Source organism: Oncorhynchus masou, chromosome 15 (assembly GCF_036934945.1).
Source record: "Oncorhynchus masou masou isolate Uvic2021 chromosome 15, UVic_Omas_1.1, whole genome shotgun sequence".
Classification (NCBI taxonomy): domain Eukaryota; kingdom Metazoa; phylum Chordata; class Actinopteri; order Salmoniformes; family Salmonidae; genus Oncorhynchus; species Oncorhynchus masou.
Window position 1 is genome coordinate 56336540 of NC_088226.1, and position 17101 is coordinate 56353640.

At 43.5% G+C, this 17101-nt stretch overlaps 1 protein-coding gene across 3 annotated transcripts in view; it reads right to left on the reverse strand.

Annotated features, from left to right (window-relative positions):
• Nucleotides 1–2775: 2775 nt before the first annotated feature.
• LOC135556507 (SHC-transforming protein 2-like) overlaps nucleotides 2776–17101 on the reverse strand; it is a 34926-nt gene continuing 20600 nt past the window's right edge. For 2 of the 3 annotated variants that reach the window (XM_064989772.1, XM_064989770.1), the window contains 11 exons: nucleotides 15199–15259; nucleotides 14992–15111; nucleotides 11503–11556; nucleotides 11263–11314; nucleotides 10913–11039; nucleotides 9570–9747; nucleotides 8902–8995; nucleotides 7425–7595; nucleotides 6942–7240; nucleotides 6204–6372; nucleotides 2776–5976 (listed from right to left, as the gene is read on the reverse strand). In XM_064989772.1, the coding sequence (XP_064845844.1) occupies nucleotides 5954–5976; nucleotides 6204–6372; nucleotides 6942–7240; nucleotides 7425–7595; nucleotides 8902–8995; nucleotides 9570–9747; nucleotides 10913–11039; nucleotides 11263–11314; nucleotides 11503–11556; nucleotides 14992–15111; nucleotides 15199–15259 (1348 nt within the window). In that variant the 3' untranslated portion in view covers nucleotides 2776–5953. The remainder of the gene's footprint in view (nucleotides 5977–6203; nucleotides 6373–6941; nucleotides 7241–7424; nucleotides 7596–8901; nucleotides 8996–9569; nucleotides 9748–10912; nucleotides 11040–11262; nucleotides 11315–11502; nucleotides 11557–14991; nucleotides 15112–15198; nucleotides 15260–17101) is intronic. The other variant, XM_064989771.1, reaches the window with a different exon arrangement.

Below are 17101 nucleotides of genomic sequence, written 5' to 3' on the forward strand. Positions count from 1 at the left end.
AATTTAAGTGTGCTTTCTCTAATTCTCTCTTTCTCTCTTTCTTTCTCTCTCTCGGAGGACCTGAGCCCTAGGACCATGCCCCAGGACTACCTGACATGATGACTCCTTGCTGTCCCCAGTCCACCTGGCCGTGCTGCTGCTCCAGTTTCAACTGTTCTGCCTTATTATTATTCGACCATGCTGGTCATTTATGAACATTTGAACATCTTGGCCATGTTCTGTTATAATCTCCACCCGGCACAGCCAGAAGAGGACTGGCCACCCCACATAGCCTGGTTCCTCTCTAGGTTTCTTCCTAGGTTTTGGCCTTTCTCGGGAGTTTTTCCTAGCCACCGTGCTTCTACACCTGCATTGCTTGCTGTTTGGGGTTTTAGGCTGGGTTTCTGTACAGCACTTTGAGATATCAGCTGATGTACGAAGGGCTATATAAATACATTTGATTTGACTTTACTCAGTACTTTGTTAAAGCACCTTTGGCAGTGATTCGAATCTTCTTGGGTATGACGCTACAAGGTTGGCACACCTGTATTTGGGGAGTTTCTCCAATTATTCTCTGCCGATCCTTTCCAGCTCTGTCAAGTTGGATGGTGAGCATCGCTGCACAGCTATTTTCAGGTCTCTAGAGATGTTTGATCAGGTTCAAGTCCAGGCTCTGGCTGGGCCACTCAAGAACATTCAGAAACTTGTCACGAAGCCACTCCTGTGTTGTCTTGGCTGCCCCAATCTGAGGTCCCGAGTGCTCTGGAATAGATTTTCATCAAGGATCTCTCTGTACTTTTCTCCATTCATCTTTTCCTCAATCCTGACTAGTCTCCCAGTCCCTGCTACTGAAAAACATCCCCATAGCATGATGCTGCCACCACCATGCTTCACCGCAGGGAAGGTGCTATGCTTCCTCCAGACGTGATGCTTGTCATTCAGGCCAAAGAGTTCAATCTTGGTTTCATCAGACCAGAGAATCTTGTTTCTCATGGTCTGAGAGTCTTTAGATGCCTTTTGGCAAACTCCAAGCGGGCTGTCATATGCCTTTTACTGAGGAGTGGCTTCAGTCTGGCCACTCTCATAAAGGCCTGATTGGGGGAGTGCTGCAGAGATGGCTGTCTTTCTGGACATTTCTCCTGTCTCCCCAGAGGAACTCTGGAGCTCTGTTAGAGTGACCATCGGGTTCTTGGTCACCTCCCTGACCAAGGCTCTTCTCCCCCGATGGCTCAGTTTGGCCGGGCGGCCAGCTCTAGGAAGAATCTTGGTGGTTCCAAACTTCTTCCATTTAAGAATGATGGAGGCCACTGTGTTCTTGGGGACCTTCAATGCTGCAGAAATGTTTTGCTACCCTTCCCCAGATCTGTGCCTCAACAAAATTCTGTCTGAGCTCTACGGACAATTCCTTCAACCTCAAGGCCTTGCTTTTGCTCTGACATGAACTGTCAACTGTGGGACCTTATGTAGACAGGTGTGTGCCTTTCTAAATCATGTCCAATCAATTTAATTTACCACAGGTGGACTTCAATCAAGTTGTAGAAACATCTCAAGGATGATCAATGGAAACAGGATGCTCCTGAGCTCAATTTCAAGTCTCATAGCAAAGGGTCTGAATACTTATGTAAATAAGGTATTTCTGTTTTTTATACATATGCAAACATTTCTAAAATCCTTTTCGCTTTGTCATTATGGGGTACTGTAGATTGATGAGGGAAAAAAATAATCAAATCCATTTTAGAATAAGGATGTAATGTAACAGAATGTGGAGAAAGTCAAAGGGTCTGAATACTTTCCAAATGCCTTGCATGTAGCGATAGAGCAGCGGAATTACATTCAGTTTGAGTCGTCACCCAACCTATCCCCTGGCACTTCTTCCAGAACATAGGGTTTAGGTTCCTTGCCCTCTGGGAAGCTGGGTGCCATATTACTATACACTCCTTTATATCTACACATAGTGCCAAAGGGTGAGGGCATGAGTATGATTTAGAACTGAGAAAATGACCTTGGGAAATGAAGGGATCTATGTTCTCCCTTCCACCCTTGTTGTGTGTATATAATTGAGCTGTCTAAGGAAGTGTTCCGTCTGAAAGAGGCTGTGGTGTCTTTTATACTGATAACAAGTTCGAACAGGTGCCATTAATACAGGTAACGAGTGGAGGGCAGAGGAGCTTCTTAAAGAGGAAGTTAGAGGTCTGTGAGAGCCAGAAATCTTGCTTGTTTGTAGGTGACCAAATACTTATTTTCCACCATAATTTGCAAATAAATTCATTAAAAATCCTACAATATGATTTCCTGGAATTTTTTCTCTCATTTTGTCTGTCATAATTGAAGTGTACCTATGATGAAAATTACAGGCCTCTCTCATCTTTTTAAGAGGGAGAACTTGCACAATTGGTGACTGACTAAATACTTTTTTGGCCCACTGTATATATATACTTTTAGCTTTCATTTGACATACTTCTAGGAACTTCACATGTTGGTCCTCATGGGTCCTTTAAATGGAAAAGACCTTCATTGGGGGCTGCCATGTGCTCAAATAATGCCTGACAGCTGGACTTTTCATGAAGCCACTCCATACAGTATGTACATCTCACTTTAAAACATCATCCAACATTCCTAATCAATCCAGACAGAGGAAGAGTTTTTATTTATTTACAACAGATTTTTACCTTGTCAGCTCAGGGATTCAATCTTGCAACCTTTCGGTTTCTAGTCCAACGCTCTAACCATTATGTTACTTGCCACCCCGAATGATGTGGATTGGATTCAACACAAACCCCACACATTTGAATAACCTTAATTTTGACAGATTTTATTGAAAAAAATGTATTTTGTTCAAAGAAGAGTAGATACAAGAAAGGCCTGATAAAGCAAAGGGGTCATATGGAAAAGTTGCATACTGTAAAGTACACTAACGTCACAGAAAGCCATGTCCTCTGTCTCCCTGTGCCTGGACTGGGACAAAGACACAGCAAATACCAGGACATCCCCTATCTATTGATAAAACATGTTGTCATTAACAACACAGGATGGTCATCAAATCAATAAGGGCCTATGCTCATGAAGATTATTGATTGGAGGACTGGTACAATAGAATAGGAAGCAAACAAAAGAGGACAGCCAATCAGAACACACTATGGGATGTTCTACAGTATTTACACCCCCCCCCCTCTCCCATACATTTACAACTTATAGAAAGTTTCACAATAAAAAGGATGATTTGACTTTCAGTCCACTCCATTCATTGATTAAAGTGTGATTTGGCATGGCAAGAAAATTTGCCATTTGCTCTCGGGGTATACATAGATGCAGCACACACTACTATCTTCTGCTGTGGTACAGTGGGGCAAAAAAAGTATTTAGTCAGCCACCAATTGTGCAAGTTCTCCTACTTAAAAAGATGAGAGGCCTGTAATTTTCATCATAGGTACACTTCAACTATGACAGACAAAATGAGGAAAAAAAATCCAGAAAATCACATTGTAGGTTTTTAATGAATTTATTTGCAAATTATGGTGGGAAATAAGTATTTGGTCAATAACAAAAGTTTATCTCAATACTTTGTTATATACCCGTTGTTGGCAATGACAGAGGTCAAACGTTTTCTGTAAGTCTTCACAAGGTTTTCACACACTGTTGCTGGTATTTTGGCCCATTCCTCCATGCAGATCTCCTCTAGAGCAGTAATGTTTTGGGACTGTTGCTGGGCAACACAGACTTTCAACACCCTCCAAAGATTTTCTATGGGGTTGAGATCTGGAGACTGGCTAGGCCACTCCAGGACCTTGAAATGCTTCTTACGAAGCCACTCCTTTGTTGCCTGGGCGGTGTGTTTGGGATCATTGTCATGTTGAAAGACCCAGCCACGTTTCATCTTCAATGCCCTTGCTGATGGAAGGAGGTTTTCACTCAAAATCTCACGATACATGGCCCCATTCATTCTTTCCTTTACACGGATCAGTCGTCCTGGTCCCTTTGCAGAAAAACAACCCAAAAACATGATGTTTCCACCCCCATGCTTCACAGTAGGTATGGTGTTCTTTGGATGCAACTCAGCATTCTATGTCCTCCAAACATGACAAGTTGAGTTTTTACCAAAAAGTTCTATTTTGGTTTCATCTGACCATATGACATTCTCCCAATCTTCTTCTGGATCATCCAAATGCTCTCTAGCAAACTTCAGACGGGCCTGGACATGTACTGGCTTAAGCAGGGGGACACGTCTGGCACTGCAGGATTTGAGTCCCTGATGGCGTAGTGTGTTACTGATGGTAGGCTTTGTTACTTTGGTCCCAGCAGGTCATTCACTAGGTCCCCCCGTGTGGTTCTGGGATTTTTGCTCACCGTTCTTGTGATCATTTTGACTTGATTTGATTGATTTGATTGATTGATTTGATTGACCCCACAGGGTGAGATCTTGCGTGGAGCCCCAGATCAAGGGAGATTATCAGTGGTCTTGTATGTCTTCCATTTCCTAATAATTGCTCCCACAGTTTATTTCTTCAATTCAAGCTGCTTACCTATTGCAGATTGTGTCTTCCCAGCCTGGTGCAGGTCTACAATTTTGTTTCTGGTGTCCTTTGACAGCTCTTTGGTCTTGGCCATAGTGGAGCTTGGAGTGTGACTGTTTGAGGTTGTGGACAGGTGTCTTTTATACTGATAAAAAGTAAAAACATGTGCCATTAATACAGGTAACGAGTCTCTTAAAGAAGAAGTTTCAGGTCTGTGAGAGCCAGAAATCTTGTTTGTTTGTAGGTGACCAAATACTTATTTTCCATCATAATTTGCAAATAAATTCATTAAAAATCCTACAATGTGATTTTCTGGATTTGTTTTTCTCATTTTGTCTGTCATAGTTGAAGTGTACCTATGATGAAAATTACAGGCCTCTCTCATCTTTTTAAGTGGGAGAACTTGCACAATTGGTGTCTGACTAAATATTTTTTGCCCCACTGTATATATAGAATGTATGATACTGCACAAGTGATTTGGGAGGAAAGATATGAAACACCAAGTATTAAGGCACTGAACTATTTTATGGGTCTTAATTATCTTTACACTGAGTCATTTGTAGTAATGTAGTCTGCCTTCTGAGAGCACAGGCTCTGACCAGTGTGATATCTTCACACAGTAGGCATGGTAACACAACTTGGGTAGGTGTTCACTGACGAGCTATGACTGTCCCATAGAAACACTTTGACAAGCATATGGTTATTATTGAACACAATGATATTCGGAGTTCTACCCATGAATTTTAGCCAACTGTATATTCCCAATGTTGTGTTATGCAGACTTCCTGTGGATATTGATGGGACAGAGAGACAGACACATTTTCAAGGTCGGTGTCTGGTTAGTACTGTATCTCTGAAGCATATTTCAATTCATGCAATCAGATATTTAACGCCTTCAGAATTAGGTCCTGAGATTACATATGAATAAATCATGAAGGTGCAGGTGCTACTGCTGCAGATGAACAGTTTATAAAAGTCCATTAAAGCATCCCATTGTCTGAGGAGCAAAGAACTGCATTCTGATAAAACAATTTAGTGATATTTTGCTGCCAGTTTCTCACATATCATATACAATGTTCACATTTGTCCGTTTAAAGACACAGGGAACCCAAATCATTCTGGGACTGCGTATGACATCAGCAGTATGAGACTCAGTATGAGGTGCAACATCATCATGCACTCAAAAATGATGCTTTCCTATGGAACAACTACTGTATGTGACTGTGACCTCACATTCCATCCTTGTGATTGGCTGAGCTGTTCCGAGGCATCGGTTAGCTAAATGACTGTATACTGAGAGTTCAGGTGGAGATGGTGGAAAGTTTGTCGGCACTGTCGGAGGCAGCCAGGTACTGCAGCCCATGCCCTTGGGTCCTGGACAGAGGGAGTTGCCTGTGTCCTCCTACCCCTGCGAAAGCTCTGATTCTGGGGATATGACAAAGTGAAGATCTTCCTCCCTGGGGTTATATGGACACACCTCTGACTCCTAGTAAAACAGGCAAAAATTGAAAACTTTCAAAGGATATCATTCAAACACATACTAAAGAACTAGACCAGCAGAACACTAAAATCTAGAACATGAACTTTATTAAAACACTATAATGTATCAATAAACTGCCCACACTGAAACAAAGGTTATCACAAAACAGTAATTCAAATAGAACTAGGCAGTGCTGAGCACAATCACTTTGGGCTCTCATTTCTGTCTCTTACCATTCCAGAACGCTGTCCCCTCTTTCCTCCGGACCACCTGTTTGAGGTGCAGCTCGCTCTCGGCTGCCACGATGGGCAGCTCGTTCTTCAGGTGGTAGCTGATCAGGTGACTGATACTCTCAAACAGCATGTCTTTGGTTCGTACCTGGCAGTGACGAGGAGGAGTGGGCTAACAGATGTTAGTAGGTCACAAAGAGATGAAATGGCTACTTCTTGATGCATGTTAACAGGGATGCTACCACCATTGTTTTGCATTCAACAATGCTCATGCTAGGCTGTAGCTAAGTTTAAAAAAAATACAAGTATCAGCTTTCTGGAGCAATTGCTAATAGGGGTGCTACCACTATTATTCTTTAGTATGTTTTGTACTAGCACAACAATGCTAATGCTTGACTGTAGCTAAATAAACAAATTCACATTTCAGGTGACTGACACATCATTTCAGTAAACTATTTAAAATGCCTTTGGAAAGTATTCAGACCCCTTGACTTTTTCCATATTTTGTTACGTTACAGCCTTATTCTAAAATTGATTAAATAATCCTCATCAATCTACACACATTACCCCATAATGACAAAGTGAAAACAGGTTGGTAGAAATTTTTGCAAATGTATTTAAACAACAAAACAGAAATATCTTATTTACATAAGAAGCCTTGAGTCTTCTGTATACTCTCCAGCCCCCTACGCCATAATTTCCCCATCCAATATTGTTTATCACTCAGCGATTATCACTCACCATTCCCTCTGGGTCGACCAGTAGCAGGTGTTTGGGCAGACCGCAGTGCATGCCCGTCAGGACGTACTGGCCTGGGTTGGTGGCACTGTCTCGTACCAGGAAGTCCCCGTCTCGGACCAGCAGTTTCTCAGCATCCCGGCGGCTCATACGGCCATGGTACCAGGCCTCCCGCCGAAGCTGCTCCTCTGTGGGGGCGACAGGGGCACGACGCCGGGGCGGACTGGGCCACTGGTCCTCCAGCACACACACCCCACCGTTACCACCAGCCTCGTGCATCTTCAGAGCATCCTCAAAGGGTTCTGCAGAGACCCAGGAAGAGTGAGAACACATGCATGGCACACACACGGAACCTGTAACATGAATGACATCATTCATACATGCCAACCCAATTGCCCAGATACTCCCCACATCTTGAATAATAATGGTATCTCTATTGTGTCAGTGGCTGTGTTCAGCAGATGGGTAGATGTTGATGAGACTCACTCATGTCAAATATGTCTTTCTTGGGGCTGTCTGGCTGTCTGGCCCCCCTATGGCCCTCTGCTCCCTGCTCCAGGCCCTCCAGACTCTGGGTGTTCACATACAGGTGCTCTTCATAGTTCCTACTTCCCGGGGAATGGCCGTCTGCCCGCAGGTACCCATCTGATGTCAGACCTGTCAATCACAACTCAGTTTACTAACATACTACATTACCAAAAGTATGTGGACACCCCTTCAGATTAGTGGATTTGTCTATTTCAGCCACAACCATTGCTGACAGGTGTATAAATCGAGCACACAGCCCTGCAATCTTCATAGGCCATTCTACAGCCAATGTTTGTCTTACTGAAGAGCTCAGTGACTTTCAATGTGGCACAGTCATAGGATGCCACCTTTCCAACAAGTCAGTTTGTCAAATTTCTGCCCTGATAGAGTTGCCCCGGTCAACTTTAAGTGCTGTTATTGTGAAGTGGAAACATCAAGGTGCAACAACGGCTCAGTCACGAAGTGATAGGCCACACAAGCTCACAGAACGGAATCACCGAGTGCTGAAGCGCGTAGTGCGTAAACATTGTCTGTCCTTGGTTGCAACATTCACTACAGAGTTCCAAACTGTCTCTGGAAGCAACGTCATCACAAGAACTGTTCGTCAGGAATTCTTGTGCTGGGGTTTCATTGGCAGCTGCAAGGAAGCCTAAGATCAAGCATCAACAGGAGTGGTGTAAAGGTCACCGCCATTGGACTCTGGAGCAGTGGAAACACTTCTTTGGAGTGATGAATCACTCTTCACCATCTGGCAGTCCGGCGGACGAATCTGGTTTTAGGGGATGCAAGGAGAACACTACCTACCCCAATGCATACTGAAAACTGTAAAGTTTGGTGGAGGAGGAATAATGGTCTGGGGCTGTTTTCATGGTTGGGGCAAGGCCCCTTAGTTCCAGTGAAGGGAAATCTTAATGCTACAGCATATGACATTCTAGACAATTCTGTGCTTCCAGCTTTGTGGCAACAGTTTGAGGACGACCCTTTCCTGTTTCAGCATGACAATGCCCCCGTGCACAAAACGAGGTCCAAAATGAAATGGTTGGTCGAGATCGGTGTGGAAGAACTTGACTCACCTTCTCAGAGCCCATGACGTCAACCCTATCGAGCACCATTGGGATGAATTGGAACGTCGACTGCGAGACAGGCCTAATCGCCTAACATCAGTGACCGACCTCACTAATGCTCTTGTGGCTGAATGGAAGCAAGTTCCAGCAGCAATGTTCCAAATTCTAGTGGAAAGCCTTCCAAGAAGAGTGGAGGCTGTTATAGCAGCAAAGAGTGGACCAACTCCATATTAATGTGTGACGAGCACACACTTTTGGCCATGTAGTGTATATACTTTGATGAAATTATATGAGAATGAAAATGTATTATTTACCCAACCATTATAATGCCTATGACTTGCAGTACCATATCAGGCCACATGGTGTCTCACCTGAGCTGCCGTTGTTCTCAGTGTCCCAGTGAAGCTCATAGCACAGCTGACCTGAGGGATAGGACACCGTGTCTCTCCTGGCCGGAGAACCGATCTAAAAACAGATTCCACAAAATCTCATTAGCATTACTAATAGTAGACATGTGCTTCTTTATGACTCTTCAGACCACCTGTTAATAAATAGTTCCTCTCTTGCCTATATAATACACTTCTACAGACACCATATGTTTGAATCCTCAGTATAGACTGTAGGGTATAAGGAAGACTTTTCTCTCACAAATTAGGCAACCCAGAGGCCTGGTTTCTATCTCCTGTGATGTCTATCTCTTGTAACTATGTAGTAGGGTAGCCTGGTGGTTAGAGCGTTGGACTAGTAACCGGAAGGTTGCAAGTTCAAACCCCTGAGCTGACAAGGTACGAATCTGTCGTTCTGCCCCTGAACAGGCAGTTAACCCACTGTTCTTAGGCTGTCATTGAAAATAAAAATTTGTTCTTAACTGACTTGCCTATTTAAATAAAGGTAAAATTAAATCTACAGTTATTGAGTTCACTGCTACTGTAAGCCCACAGCTCTCTCTTATATACATTATGGGGGAAAGGCAGGCAAGGTCATCAGTCGTGTGTCCACAGATACGAGATGTAGGTAATCCTGGAGGCTGAGGAATCACCTGCGCTGCCTTGCTCTGTGGTTGGCTGTGGACGTGGCCCAGCAAGGCGGTACAAGGCATCAGCCTCGAGTCCACCACTCCTCCAACAGGAGGCTCCTTCCCTGGGATGCTGTTGTAGTAGTCATGCTCCGAGGAGTCCTCGTCATCACCCCACGCCGAGTCCTCTGTCCTGATGTTCCTGAGGTGACACGGTTAGAATAGAGGTAATTGAATTTCCAAATGTGACAAGGAAAAGGGATCAGACACATCCTCCACAGCCGATAACATAAAACACTAGGTTTGAATGGTTATATTGTTGGTAGCAGGAGATACATTTGAATCAAGGGCAGAGCAGGTACAGGTACCGTCTACCCGGTGACGCAGCGAAACACATTACACTTTAAATAATAGTTTTGATTTAATTGGGATCCAAACAGGATGATGGGCTAAAATCTGAGTGCAGCATATCACATTTCTAACACCTGACCAAGAGAAAAAAGGACGAGTTTCATATCGAGTTGAGTGTGTGTCAGTGTAAAATGCAAGTCAACGCTTTAAATAGGACACCATGCTTGCAATGTACCAATGTGTGCTAACCACATAGGATGAATACATTGTGTGTATTTAAGTATTTTTTGTTGTTGTAGTGGGGACAGTAACATTAGTCATTTAAAAAAAATTGACTTTAAAGGTGCACTATGCAGGAAGTCGCTACGCCATTTCCTGGTTGCTAAAACTCTAATAGTTTGCCTAATTTCAGTTTATGTGACAAAACTAGGAAGTATGGTGTAGAGAATCATTGTACCATCTAAACAGCTGTGAAATATATTTTTCATAACCAAAAATATTGTATTTTCAGCTGTTTGAAGCTGGTGTACAAAACCAAATTAAAAAACGCAGAAACGAAACATAAGAATGGGAATCATAGAAATAGTAAACATAGAACAGATCTACCACTTCTTAGACTTACTTTCAATGAGAATGACAGATCTCTAACTTACTATGTGAATTTGGTCAGGTCGCCCAAAAATACATATTGTTATATATGTTTTTCTATACTTTTTTATGTTTAGCTCACATAATCTAACTTAAAAGTATGCACACAGGCGTCTGTAATAGAATAAACATGGCAAAAAATAATGTAGACATTAATACATGCATTTCTTTAGCTTCTTAACTATTTTCTACAATGGTGGAGGCACAGTGGCTTCAACACAGCGTCTCCTATCAGTCATCTATTGCAGGGTTTCTCAAACTTGGTCCTGAGTAACGTTTTGTTTTTTGCTCTAGCACTACACAGCTAATTAAAATAACCAACTCATCATCAGGCTTGATCTAGTGTATATATAAATCATTGGTTTCACCTCTCCATGGTGGGGATGGCTTTGGGAGGGCTGTGGAGGTACTGTTTAAACTGCAGTTCAAAGGCCTGGCCGATGGTACTGATGACATTCTGGGCTAGACCGTCACCACACTCCAGGATATGGCATGCTGAAGAGAACACAGTGGATGTGAGTGCTGCAACGCCCCTGTGAGCATAACAACTTCTTTTTTAAAGAATAGTTAGAAAACATCAATATCTTTAACTTAAACAACTGTTAGTGAACCATATTGTCAGTAAACTCTCATGCGTTTAATGCCAGGAAGAAACTGCATGGACGTATAATAGACATATTATTTCTGTTTATGAAATAGAATGGTGAAATGGAGATACCTCTCTGATTGACTGGATCTTTGGCCACATAAGCAACATAATCGGGTGTGTCCTGCAACGGAGGGAAAAACCTCAATAAACTCTGATGAATTAGGATATAATTGAATAAGATGGTCACAGGATTGGAAAACGGTGAAAAGCAGCCAAGTCAGACATGCAGTCTACCAAGCAGCCCATTTCAACAAACAGACAGAGGAAAACAGGGAAAGCCTAAAGTGCACTTATGCTACAAACTCTCACCGTGTCTCCCCCAGAGGCAAAGGAGATGGACTCCATGGGGTGGTGTGCTATCACCTGTGAAAGAGAGAGAGAAAGAAAGGAATGTGCAGACTTTATATCAGTCCGTCACCACATCAATATCACATCTTCTACTAATCAGCTATCCTAAAACAGGAAGCTAAAAAGATAGCAATTTATTGCTTTGTGTTGCACTACCCTGCTGTGAGCTAGCCAAAGCCAAGTGTGTGATATGAAGTGTGATAGCCCCCCACCCACACCCCACTTTGTCATTCACTAGCTTTGCCATTCCCTAGTTTTGCCATTCCCTAGTTTTGCCATTCACTAGCTTTGCCATTCCCTAGCTTTGCCATTCCCTAGCTTTGCCATTCCCTAGCTTTGTCATTCCCTAGCTTTGCCATTCCCTAGTTTTGCCATTCCCTAGCTTTGTCATTCCCTAGCTTTGCCATTCCCTAGTTTTGCCATTCCCTAATTTTGTCATTCCCTAGCGTTGTCATTCCCTAGCTTTGTCATTCCCTAGCTTTGCCATTCCCTAGTTTTGCCATTCCCTAATTTTGTCATTCCCTAGCGTTGTCATTCCCTAGCTTTGTCATTCCCTAGCTTTGCCATTCCCTAGCTTTGCCATTCCCTAGCTTTGTCATTCCCTAGCTTTGTCATTCCCTAGCTTTGTCATTCCCTAGTTTTGTCATTCCCTAGCTTTGTCATTCCCTAGCTTTGCCATTCCCTAGCTTTGCCATTCCCTAGCTTTGTCATTCCCTAGCTTTGTCATTCCCTAGTTTTGTCATTCCCTAGCTTTGCCATTCCCTAGCTTTGTCATTCCCTAGCTTTGTCATTCCCTAGCTTTGCCATTCCCTAGCTTTGCCATTCCCTAGCTTTGTCATTCCCTAGCTTTGTCATTCCCTAGCTTTGTCATTCCCTAGCTTTGTCATTCCCAAGCGTTGTCATTCCCTAGCTTTGTCATTCCCTAGCTTTGTCATTCCCAAGCGTTGTCATTCCCTAGCTTTGTCATTCCCTAGCTTTGTCATTCCCTAGCTTTGTCATTCCCTAGCTTTGTCATTCCCTAGCTTTGTCATTCCCAAGCGTTGTCATTCCCTAGCTTTGTCATTCCCTAGCTTTGTCATTCCCTAGCTTTGTCATTCCCTAGCTTTGTCATTCCCTAGCTTTGTCATTCCCTAGGTTTAGCTGAACTGACACGCCTGATCACACCTTTCATATCACAGACCTGGCATTAGCTAACCCAATTGGTCTCACCTCTCCGTGGTGGAGGAAGTTGAATGTCATTTACTGCATTTCTACACAATTGAAAAACTCTAAAATGCTATTTGGAGAACAACAAAAACAAACAAAAATGACCCCAGACATTCATTCTCACCGCAATAATGGGTTTAAATGTCAGTGGAAAGGCATACACAATGTCAACCGCATCATAAAACTATGCATTTACTTGTGGAAAGGCCCATACTGTGCTCCGTGAAATAGATGCATAACAAGTCACAACAAGGCCATCTTCAAATGCTGAGATCAATGTGAAAGTAACAGATGCATAAAACAGCTGGCCACAAGGCTTACTAGTCAGAGGTCAAATGCAGACATCAAATTCAAATAATTTGGTGCACTGCCTGAATGACCGGCCATGCAAACTGTCTGGCACTGTCTCTCTGCTCTTTGCCTTCTTCAAGTTTAACTGAAATATTGTAGTAAGTTAAGGTGATTTTGTTAACCAAATGTGATAAAGAAGCATGATGCTACCCTTAAAACTGCTAAAACTCATATTTATGTTAAAACGTTTGGAGATGGGCTCATCTGACTACTACGTGCCGCCATCTTGATAACGTATCACCAATGACATCCTTGAATGGTTTGTCTACAACATCCGCAGAGTACGACCCTGCCTCACACAGGAAGCGGCGCAGGTCCTAATCCAGGCACTTGTCATCTCCCGTCTGGATTACTGCAACTCGCTGTTGGCTGGGCTCCCTGCCTGTGCCATTAAACCCCTACAACTCATCCAGAACGCCGCAGCCCGTCTGGTGTTCAACCTTCCCAAGTTCTCTCACGTCACCCCGCTCCTCCGCTCTCTCCACTGGCTTCCAGTTGAAGCTCGCATCCGCTACAAGACCATGGTGCTTGCCTACGGAGCTGTGAGGGGAACGGCACCGCAGTACCTCCAGGCTCTGATCAGGCCCTACACCCAAGCAAGGGCACTGCGTTCATCCACCTCTGGCCTGCTCGCCTCCCTACCATTGAGGAAGTACAGTTCCCGCTCAGCCCAGTCAAAACTGTTCGCTGCTCTGGCCCCCAATGGTGGAACAAACTCCCTCACGACGCCAGGACAGCGGAGTCAATCACCACCTTCCGGAGACACCTGAAACCCCACCTCTTCAAGGAATACCTAGGATAGGATAAGTAATCCTTCTCACCCCCCCCCCTTAATGACTTAGATGCACTATTGTAAAGTGGCTGTTCCACTGGATGTCAGAAGGTGAATTCACCAATTTGTAAGTCGCTCTGGATAAGAGCGTCTGCTAAATGACTTAAATGTAAATGTAAATGTCTGACAGGCAGCACAGATTACAATGCATGTTAGGAGCCTCAATGAGAATGCTTTCATTTTGACAACAATAACAACACAGTATATGAAAATAAGACGGATTTGGACGAAAAGATCGCAAAGCAGTTGGTGAGAAAAGGCCTTAACTAACACAGTATGATCCGTTGCCCAAGTCAAAACTAGCAGTAATGTTTAACACAGCGCGACCTTACTCGCTGAACACAAAAACATGTGCAAGTGAGTTTTTGACTGGACTATTCCGGCTTATTCGATGCTATCAACTTTGTTCTTGTGGACATCATGCATTTAGCTAGCTGACACAATGTCGGGTAAAAGTAGATCCACTGCCCATGTGAAAATCACTGTAATGTAGCCTACAGTTTAATGGGCTCAAAAATGTATGCAAGTGGATTTTTAACCGGATTATAAAGGCTTGTTAACATGACTGTGTGTATTTTGTTGTTTTTCCATCTCAAATTGGTAGTTTAAACTTTAAGTTTATGCACTTCTTTATCAGAGTCTTGTTTAAAAAAATCCATGAGTAAAGTAGGCACACGGACGCTCTACCATTCCCCTGACTTTGTTTCAATATGGCTGCGGCCAAATCTCTCTAAGCTTGTGCTAGGCGCTCAAAAAACGTATAATTTTATGTTCTAAAAGCACATTCTACAAGAAAACCTAACATCGACATGTAAAACAATGATGTAGGTTGATTTGACCGTTTCAGTTCCACCTTAAAGTGAGAGAAGGACATGCAGGCTAAACTGGCAGCTTCTCTCCAAGCGATGCTCTGCATGGTCATAAAGCCAGCCATCTAATACATTTGGATTGGAATCATTTTGGTCTACTTTTTTGTAGCGACTGCCATACTCCACTGATGGCCCTGGGTGTGATATCCTGTGCTATGTTCTGTGGTTAGTTGTAGAGAGGGGATCCCTAACCTGTCGTGTCGTGGGGATGAGCAGGTTGAGGCCCTCTATAGAGATGTTGACAGCGATGCCCATACCAGCGAAGCGCAGGTTACTCTTCCCCATGATGGTCTGCAGGGCCTTGTTAATGTTCTTCAGGACAGGAGCACAGAGCCTGGGTTAGCATCACACACACACAAACTTAACTACAGTGTTGCATCAACATATTTTTTCGCCCACCTTCTTCCTCCAGGCCCCCTTACTCCCAGGCACAGCTTCACACAGTCTGTTGATGGCCTCCCTGGGTGGGTGGAGAGGGAAAGAGGAGAGGCAAAGGGGTCACAATGACAACACACTAAGACGAGACAGTTACAGCCATACTGAATCCCATTTCTCCCCCTTAACCATACCATTGAAGAGTTCTAGATCTGAGCATCATGGTAATATTTCCATCTTGCCCTTTGATAGTCTAGAAGAGCATCTTGCCATGTTGGATACACCTAGCCAATCCACTCAGATCTACTAAAGAGGATATGGGCTTGGGGTCAATTCAGAATTCAGCATCAAGCAGCTACATGAGAAAAGGTTGAAAAGTCTAACTGTACTCCTTCATCCTCAACCTATAGACAGCCTATGGGTGAAGTGGTTACGTAAGCTATAGAGAAAGCAGGTCAGTAGCCCCTCCTTCAGCCTCAGGTCAGAGGTCAGGGGTCACCAATACATCTCACTTCAAAGGTCACAGGGAGGTCACTCAGATCACAGCAGGACAGAAGATGTCTAATCTCAGTTTACACAAGGCTAACAGGAGGAACACTTAATATCAATATCCTATTCAGCTGAGTTCACATAAGCATATTCTCCCCAGTAAATTCTGTTTGGGTAAGGAACAAAAACATCTCAGCATGATTGATGTCTTGGTCTGAGGATTTATGGCCTCATTAGGCTCTATTCGATTAGCCTTCATTTTCCTCTCCATTTATTCTCCTGATTCAGAAGCAATGGGAGAGCCACATTTTGTGGTGTACTACTGCAGTGTATTCTATGCCATTAGGCTGCTCTAACTGTGAGCATGGGCAGCCTTGGGGACTAATGAGTGATGATGTCTGATGATGTTGTCCCCTTGTGTGGTGGCAGAGATAGCCGGAACACAGGGTCTGTCAGGGGACAGAGGGGACAGGTGGTGGCACCAGCTAGAGTTAAGGATCAGCGTCCATCTCCAGTAAAGGACTTTAAAGAGAGTTTTGGAAAACAGCATTTGCATGTGACTCAACTTGAGGCCTGGAAGAATAGCAGTGCATGGATCCTGGGTGTGAGTGTTTTGGTGTGTTAGTCTACAGTCTCTGTCCTGGCCAAGTACAGTCCCATTGGAGCATATTGGTCCAAAACCATGACACTGCATGACCTGTCAAAGAGGACCTTCAGACTCATGCAGGACCAACAAATAATCAGTGGTTTAATCTCCAGGCAGTCTTTGAAGTTGTTTCATGGGGAATGACAGGATTTTTGTTAAGCTGCCAATAACAAACGACTGCAGAAAATACACAACAAAAAAAAACTAATAGAAGCAGAACAGGAAAAACAGGAAAAACTCATTTCATTAAATTAATTAATTCGGAATGCATGGTTAAATGTAAACATCCCAAACTGTTCTTCAATATCCTTAAACAATAACGATATAGTGTAAACAAATGTCATTCTGAAAGCAATGATAACTGAGCTCGTTACTAAATTATTCAAACGGAGCACTGGTAAGTTCATTATATCATAGATCTTGCCATAATACTGTCATAAATAAATCCATCTTCAATCTCTGCTCTTTAAGCCATATAAACATTATATTTCTCCCACTTCCTTCTTCCTTGTTGTTTTACTCTCCCACAGACAGGCAGGGTAGAGTCCATGTGGACCACTGCAGCTCAGCTCTCCACAGTCATTAGCGAGCATCATCAATAATAGATCTCTCCATCACTCCATCTCTGCCTCTCCCCCAGCACTTAAGCCCTGTGTGTGTGTGGGCTCAGATTACTGACAATCGATCATGGAGGAGAGAAATATAGGGAGGGACTACACTGCTCCAACTCAGGCAAGGAGCCCCGCACACACAGACACACAAACACACATGTGAGTGCCAACAGTCACACGC